Source organism: Denticeps clupeoides, chromosome 9 (assembly GCF_900700375.1).
Source record: "Denticeps clupeoides chromosome 9, fDenClu1.1, whole genome shotgun sequence".
NCBI lineage: Eukaryota > Metazoa > Chordata > Actinopteri > Clupeiformes > Denticipitidae > Denticeps > Denticeps clupeoides.
The window spans coordinates 3,977,662-3,986,565 of NC_041715.1; the positions used below are offsets into that span (position 1 = coordinate 3,977,662).

Consider the following 8,904-nt stretch of genomic DNA (forward strand, 5'->3'; position numbering starts at 1 on the left):
CTCCTGGCTGAGGACAGGAACCAGTCAATAAGTGACCTTCAAAACAGAGCTACGTTTTTTGGTGAATAAAGTGTTGTGTTATAACTCAGATCTTAAGATAGATGACGTTGACTCATGTATGACCTCATTTCAGAGAATCAGTGGTTCCAGAAATTATTCCGCACTACTTATCCACAGACTTGGAATGAGAGCAAAAAGTATTGCAAAGAGAGGGGTGGAGACCTAGTGGTTATAAGGAACAAATGGGAACATGTGAGTAACACTTGCGTTGAAATAAGAGGGGGAGAGGAAAATTTGATAATTAATTTTTTTGTCTCTGATTTAGATGCTACTTACAGAGAAGCGTATGACTGGATGGCTCGGTCTGACTGACCAAGGTCATGATGGAACTTGGAGATGGGTGGATGGTTCCGCACTGACTCTTCAGTAAGATTTTTTTAATGCAATAAATGCATTAAAATACATATAAATACAGATGTCCTTGGTTCTCAAATGGAGGCATCATGTAGTGATGACTAGGGTGGTAGTAGCCTAGCGGGTAACACACTCGCCTATGAACCGGAAGACCCAGGTTCAAATCCCACTTACTACCATTGTGTCCCTGTGCAAGACACTTAACCCTGAGTGTCTCCAGGGGGGGACTGTCCCTGTAACTACTGATTGTAAGTTGCTCTGGATAAGGGCGTCTGGCAAATGCTGTAAATGTAAATGTAGTGATACAATTGGGAATGCTTGAGCTGCTGTGTATCTTAACACAATTTAGTTATTATCCTTAATATGTGATGCAACCTGACATTTGTGCATTTTAATGCTTGTCATGCATGCAGGATGCTTTATGTCAACAAGTCATATCCTAACAAGAAGTCTGATTTTTTGTAGATTCTGGCGTTATGGACAACCTAGGATCAACAATGGACGGGATGACTGTGTCTTCTTACATTCGAATAAACACAGCCCTGAGTCTAATCTGACCTGGAATTATTATGATTGTTCAACACAATATGGTGCTGTTTGTGAGAAGAAATGTTAGTTAGATAGGGCGCTTTGTCAGATAAACTGTAGTCACAATCACACAACTCACAACAAACGTACTAATAAATTTGATGCATTGTACCACTCTTCCTGTATCACAATATGTATGTTTCATCTAACAGTTTCGTTAGGTAAATAATGTCAGACCAGTCAAATAATCAAAATATATATTTGCTTGTTTATGAAATTTATACATTGGGGTAAAAAAGTATTTAGCAGGCACTGATTGTGCAAAGTTGTCCCACTTAAAAAGATGAGCGAGGTCTGCAATTTTCATCATAGGTTTACTTCAACTGTGAGAGACAAAGTATAAAAAAATCCAGGAAATCACATTGAACAATTTTTAAATAATTTATTTGTATAATGGTGAAGAAAATAAGTATTTGGTCAATAACAAAAGTTCATCTTAATACTTTGTAATGTCACCTACAGGAGTCAAACATCTCCTGGAGGTCTTCACCTGGTTTGTCCACACTGTAAGTGGAATTTTGGGCTTTTCTTCTGTAAAACGTGTGGTGGGGTGAGAGAACAGAGTATATAAAACTCTTTCTCCCTCCACACAAAAGCACTGTATTCAACCACTCCAACTTGATGTTACCTGGCAGAAAGAGGCATGGCACAATAGAGATTAAAAAATGAACAGTTTCTAATTTATTAACACCGGTAAATTATTATTGCAATTACATGTGAATATTGTATGTAAAAAGTACCAATGTTACAGAGAAAACAAAAATGAGAAGAAAGAGTAAAGGGGGAGAGAGAGAGAAAGAGGCAGAGCCATGAGAAAAAATGAGATGATAGAGCAGGCTCGAAAACCGGAAAATACGGTTTCGATGGAAAGACAGCTGGAAAAGAAAAGTCCCTTCCCCACATGTGAACAGACCTTTATACCCCTGGCCTACAGGAAGTTGTCACAGACCAATCAGAACCTGTTGTTTCTGATGTCACGCCCCCGGTGCCTCCCGTCTGGGCAAGACAAAGAGGGTAGGCGGTCCCGATGGCCGACACCTCACACGTTTGGCTCGGGGGAGGCAAATGTTGCACTGCTGTCTGACAAAAGGCATGTAAAACAGAGGTGTTGAATCTTCATGCACAACAAAGGCACAGGAATGTCACATTTCTTCTTGCAGACGACCGCTATGCAAAACAAAAGCATGGTCCTGCGACGCCCCATCTTACACTTCCATGCAGAATTTCTCAAGAGCTGTGGTGTTTTGGGGCAGTTGTTGGGCACAGATTCTCTTTTGAATTGAAGTCTGGAGACTGGCTAGGCCACTCCAGAACCTCGTTATGCTTTTTACGTAGCCTTCATTTGGGATCATTGTCATGGTGGTTTTTGCCAACAACAACAAAAAAAAAAACATGGCCCCACTTATCCTTTACTTTATATGGATCAGTCGTCCTGTCCCCAAAGCATAATGTTTCCACCCCCATGCTTCACAATGGGTATGGTGTTCTTGGGATGCAAGTCAGCATTCTTCCCCCTCCTATTCTATTTTGGTCTCATCTGACCACACAACATTCTCCCAATCCTCTTCTGGATCATCCAGACTACTTTTGTAGGGTATTGTCTATTCTACAAAAAAAAAAAAAAAACACACACCACTGCTTTCACTCCTCTTCCTCACTCCAAAAAGGTCTCAGAATTCCTCTCTCAGAAGAGCTCCACACAATTGTACTTGTTCATGATTCCTTTCCACCAGTGACTCCTCTAATCAGAGAGCATGTCCTCTCAAGATTTACTGCAAACTCTATTGGAACGGCGCACATCTGCCTTACTACCTCAAGTTCATCTCGTGTGATCATATCTCCTGTAGCTCGTATGCTTGACTGCTGTTCAAATTGTAAGTCACTTTAGATTAAAGCATCTGCCAAAAGTCTGATCATGCTTAATGAAAGGAGACAGAAAGGATGGATGCATTGGTGATGAATCTGAAGAGGGGAAGTGGAGATGATACCACAGGGACCACTAAAATTTCACTCTCTTTCTCAGGATAAATGTCTGAATAGGTACACACACTATTTAAATACCCAATCAATCGATCTTCATTTGTGAAGTGATTTTACTATGTAAGCTGGCATAATGTACCTAATGTGAGCATGACAATCCTGTCGTGATCAAGCCATGAAGTGAGGATAATCTCCCATTGAGTGCTGGAAGAAATCTTGAGAGGAACCGAGACTCAGAAAGGGAAACTGATCCTTCTGTGGTCAGCACTGGTTTTTTGTTTCTAGTACTACATAAATCCAGCAATCACACCCAAGGAAATCTACCATATAATAACTGATTTAATAAAAACACAAGGCCTAGAGGGTAACACACTCTCCTATGAACCAGAAGACCCAGGTTCAAACCCCACTTACTACCATCGTGTCCCTGATCAAGACGCTTAACCCTGAGTGTCTCCAGGGGGACTGTCCCTCTAACTACGCTCTGGATAAGGGCGTCTGGTAAATGCTGGAAATGTAAATGCTTTCTAAACTAGTTACTCTTTATATGTTATAAAGAACCAAGTGCACATGATACATGATGCTGCACAGTATTGCATTCATGCTGAAAAGCGTCTAAATTTCTCAGTGTCGTCTTCCTGTGCGTAGCACTGCTGAGAGACCACCTCACACGAAGAACTTCCCACTTCGAGTTGGAAGAGTATTTGTGAACGGAGAAGACCAGTGCAGTGACTGTGTTTATTTAAAAAAAAACATGGATGATCAAGGTGAAGGCTTGGTCATGGATGACGGCGTTTGTGCAAATATAACAGCCAGCGAACTGTGGAGAACCACTGGATATGGTAAATTTGGCAAATGTTCTTTCTCTCCTTTGGATTCCTGTGTGTATGTCAATTGTGCAACAAAATTTATCTGCTGCAACAATAACATTTTCAATTCTCTATACACGTTTACCTTTAAATTGCATGCAAATTAATGTTTTATGAATATTATATTATATATGCTATTATGTGTGCAGGATTTCTCAACATTCTGTGAGATTAAAAGAAAATCGGACCAATTATTGCGACATATGATTACTCATGTAACACAAAATTAGTAAACTTGAAAACACAACTACAATTGAAATAGGGTTTAGAATCTGTTCCCTTTAATGGAAGCACATGGAATGCAAATGATATTGAATTTGAGAAAGAAAGACATGGTTGTGGGAATTAACATTGACTGTTTTACATGCAGTCTCTGTAAAGTGCTGATGTAAAAAAAGCTATGGGTGAATGCTTTAAAAATGACAGACTCACTGTTTGTGCATGGAATAGAGGTAGATGTCTCTGCATGCCTTGTGCATTTTTTTATTGTTTTATTGATCAAACATCTCAACATTACAATCAGTCCCAAACATTTACACACTCACCCACACCTACAAGTGCAAGCCTGCATACATGCATGAAGAGTCTCCATCTCCAGTTACTATGATGCTCATATATGGCTCCCAGAAGTTTAGAAAGTCCCTTCGTTTGCCCCTTCCATCCCCCAGCTTGAAGCAATCCAAAGTCCAGCAGTTTAGCCTCTTTCTCTGTTTGTTTAAACCCCACTGGATAAAGTCCCAGCACACATAGTTGAACCTTGTTTTTTTAATGAAATAGCTCCGTCAGGCATTTGATAACATCTTTCCACATACGTCTGTGCTCAGCAGATTCAAGGAGGACTTCCTCTTAAGAGAGAAACTGGTTTCTGTTATGTCACGAGCAGAGATACACACTGCAGTGCGCTCTAGAGTGGTTCGTACCATCCACAAGTGGACCAAGTATGGACGACTAGTAAACTGGCAACCGGATGAATGTGGACAGCACATTCTCTTGTTTACTCTGCAACTTGTACCAAATGACCACATTTTGCCCAAATAATGCATGATAACAAAAAAGCTCTTTAATGCAGGATACCACCTCTGTAAACTCTGGAACATCTCCTGCTGCTTTGAGAAGAGAGGGTGGAAGAGGGCGTGGAAGTGGCTTGGGTATCGCCTCTTCAAAAAAAAAAAATGTCCCTCAACCCAACCCACATTTGAAAAATACCACCTAACATCACTGCTTCCACCCCTGTCTAAAAAAACAAGTCTCAGAAGAGCTACACACGATTGTTCTTGTTCATGGCTCCTTGCCACCAGTGCACCGAGTGAACAAAATTACGTTGTTGTCAAGTTCAAGTTGAAAGTTCAAGGGTGGTAGTAGCCTAGTGGTTAACACACTCGCCTATGAACCAGAAGACCCAGGTTCAAACCCCACTTACTACCATCGTGTCCCTGAGCAGGACTCCCCTGTAAATACTGATTGTAAGTCGCTCTGAATAAGGGCATCTGATAAATGCTGTAAAATGCTGTAAAGTTGAGCTTTACTGTCATTTCAGCTACATACATGTTAGATGGTGCAACGTTCCTCCTGAAGCAGAATATTGTGTACATAAATAAGTACCGTCACAGGTCAAAAACCCCATGCAGGAAGTAAACACAACACAGCTATGATTAAAATGTGTTCATTTTAACAGCAAGGAATAAGCGTCCATGTTGTTCATTTCAGGCAGAGGACGGCGAAAAAGAACGAGCTGCAGCAGACGGGCTGCCGTGTGTCTGGGGCTGCTGGCTTTGGTCCTTTTGTCCGTCACCACAGGACTCTGCATCAAGTACAGGACAGAGAGGGACCAGATCCTCAACAGGTACACAGGCCTGCCTGAAAATGCAATCGGCAACTATTCAAGGATGGAAAGACTGGAAGTCCAGTTAGAGACCAGTTACACCAGCATGGCTGAAAAAAAAGACCGGCTAAAGGCCAACTGCACCGCCACGGCTGAAGAGAGAGACCAGTTAGCCAGTGATAAACGTACCCTTGAAGCTAAAGTCACCCAGCTTGGTGAGTAACTGCGCCTTTATTGGTCATTTATTGTAGGGGAGGGTGTCGTGTTTCGACCTGGTCTGTGTTCAAGACCACAATCTGTTGAACGAAGTTGGGCTGGTGGAGTGGTTTTCCATCCTGATGCTTTAGCCAGAATGTTTTCAGTCATCATGAACAGGTTTGTGATGAATGAATCAGGTTGAAGGATGAGGATTGAGAGCCATCTCTGATGGGATATTGTGATTTTTGTTCTGTGATTGTCAGGATCATTGTTAAAATATATATATGTATGTATTTTTTTTTTAACAGAGAACCAATTGAAGCGATTAGATGGACAGATTTTCCACTCTGCCACTAAAGATGTGTGGCGTGAGAGCAGAAAATATTGTAGAGAGAATGGAGGAGACCTGGTGGTGATAAACAACAGAAAGAAGCAGGTGAGACTGGAGAAGAGAACCAGAACATGAGCGAAACATGAGTCCTTACTATATAATATAATATAATATAATATAATCCTGATATTAGTATTTATGATCCAGTTTGAGATTAATGAAATGAGCCAGAATGGATGGATCGGCCTTAGTGATGAATCTGAAGAGGGAAAGTGGAGATGGGTGGACGGCACCACACCAACTGATAAGTATGAGACTTCCTTTTTCAAGCTTATTTTCTTCACAAATACAGACATGATGCAGGCACATATCAGGCTTTATTTGTGCTTTTTACGTGGTGCTTGGTGTCAACAAACCTAGAGAGGAAACAAAAATCTCAGCATGGGGAACCCATCCTGCTGTGGTCAGCACTGAATCACCCTCTCTTCTCAAGTTAAGCTACAAGTCAACTACAAGTGATCCTGAAAACATGGAATAGCACTGGTTGCTGCAAAATCCAGTTTTTGGAGTGGAGGGGCAGAGCAGGGAGCAAAGTCAATCAGAGCAAACAGGGTCGAAGCTGGACAGAAGCTGGTCAATCGTAACAGAAAGGTTGCGAGAGAGAGGAGTTAACACAGGCAAGTTCAAGCTGGGAAATCGATCATTTACATATATACATTTCCAGCATTTATCAGACGCCCTTATCAAGAGCGACTTACAATGTGGGTAACACACTCACCTATGAACCAGAAGACCCAGGTTCAAATCCCACTTACTACCATTGTGTCCTTGAGCAAGACACTTAAACCTCAGTGGCTCCTGGGGGACTGTCCCTGTAAATACTGATTGTAAGTCCCTCAGGATAAGGGCGTCTGGTAAACGCCATAAATGTAAATATTTTCACAACGGTCGTATTCTACTTTGTTTGCTGGGGTTTGGAATTGCTCTCTTGGCTGTCACGTCCCTGTCTGGGGGTTGGGAAAAGTGACAACGAAGGAGAGGGATGTGTGAGGCGGGAATACACATGTACCAGATCGAAGTGAAAAATTGTGCATTTATTTACAGTGAGAAGTGAACAACCAACCAAAACCTAGAATGCTGTACATAACAACAACAATCGACAACACACACACAAAAGGAGAAAACCGCAACTAACCACAACACTGACCACACTAACACACAGAACAGGCTTTTCTCCAACACTCCAAAACTCTCCTCTCTGTCCTCCTCCGGCTCCACAACAAGGGCACCGTCTGGTGGCTGGAGTTGTCCTGAAATGCTGCTGTCTGATGAGGGAATAGGTAGGCGGAGCCACCAGTTCCCAAACTCCACCCATCAAACAGCCTAAAAGGGAAACACAGGCACGAAAACCACTCTACGGCCCACAATTGTCCCAACAGTCCTGAAGGTTCATGCTGAACACTTTCTTATCATTCACTCATGTTAATGAGCATCTCATCAAGCGGCTTTTGACGATGACAATAGTGAACAAAGCAGCCGTGAAGGTAAAAAAAGTCGAAAAGATTCATCAATCATGCTTCACTTTCTCCTGCTACAACCAATACTAAATATGTTTCTTCTATTGGATTCTTCAAAATGGCTCAATCTTAGTCTCCATAACCACCGCAGTGTAGGTGCATCCCAACTTCTGACTGTTGGTGTGAAAACACATGGAAAATGTACCATACTATGAGTGAACTGAAACACATAGCTAATATCATAAAATTCCTATTTCAGATTCTGGGACAGAGGGCAGCCTGATATTTGGGATGAAGTGGATGAAGACTGTGTTGTATTTCATACAAATGTCAACAACCCACTGTTAACCTGGCACGATCATGCATGTTCAACCAAACACCTTGCAATCTGTGAGAAATCCGCTTTTCAGTAAGATTTTACATGGGCGTCTTCAAACTGTAAATGTATTGGAAATAAAAAGAGATCGTATCTCAGCAGATGTATACTGAACCATTTTAACAGTCTCATACGTCTCCAGTTCTGAATCTGAATCTTAGTGGTTATTGCTTGTAAGTTGCTTTTGACAAAAGTGACTCCTAAACAAATATAAAACGTGAACTCTCACTTAAACCCATATCAAATCTTCTGATCAAGTCTTCACCTTTGATAAAGAATCAGGTTCACACAGCCAATTTGGGATTAAAACCGTCTTTGCAGTTTCGTAATAAGTGCGTGTCTATTATGTATGCAAAACTGCACATTACTTTACTTTGCATTTCATGTATATGAAGTGCATTATTATATTAATACTGAAATATAATTTTTCAGTGTCTTCTTCCTGTACGTATGTACACAAAGACTAAAATCACAAGGGGTCAACAAAATGTGTGTGTGTGTGTGTGTGTGTGTGTGTGTGTGTGTGTGAAGGGCAGCTCAACAATAACAATGAAGACTGTGTTGTATTTTATTTCAAACAAGACAACCCACTGTTAACCTGGCATGAATTACCCATGCAGACACCATGCAATTTGTTTAATTTTTTTGAAGTCCATAAATAAAGATTAATGATAAATAATTTTTTCCTTTCTTATTCCTTATTTATTGCTTTCTAGCAGAAATGTGCTCATGTCAGCAACCGAACAATTTACTTCTAGATGAAAATATTTTTGCAGCCCTACTTATTGCATCATACTGCTTTTCACATT

The 8,904-nt window shown here is 41.1% G+C and overlaps 1 protein-coding gene across 1 annotated transcript; it reads left to right on the forward strand.

The window, feature by feature from the left end:
* Positions 1–3,634: 3,634 nt before the first annotated feature.
* On the forward strand, positions 3,635–8,774 carry LOC114796964 (CD209 antigen-like protein C). Its single transcript, XM_028991525.1, has 5 exons — positions 3,635–3,824; positions 5,559–5,888; positions 6,180–6,307; positions 6,410–6,510; positions 7,979–8,774. Exons 1-5 carry the CDS (start codon positions 3,737–3,739, stop codon positions 8,130–8,132), a joined length of 801 nt encoding a protein of 266 aa, XP_028847358.1. The 5' UTR covers positions 3,635–3,736; the 3' UTR covers positions 8,133–8,774.
* Positions 8,775–8,904: the final 130 nt, after the last annotated feature.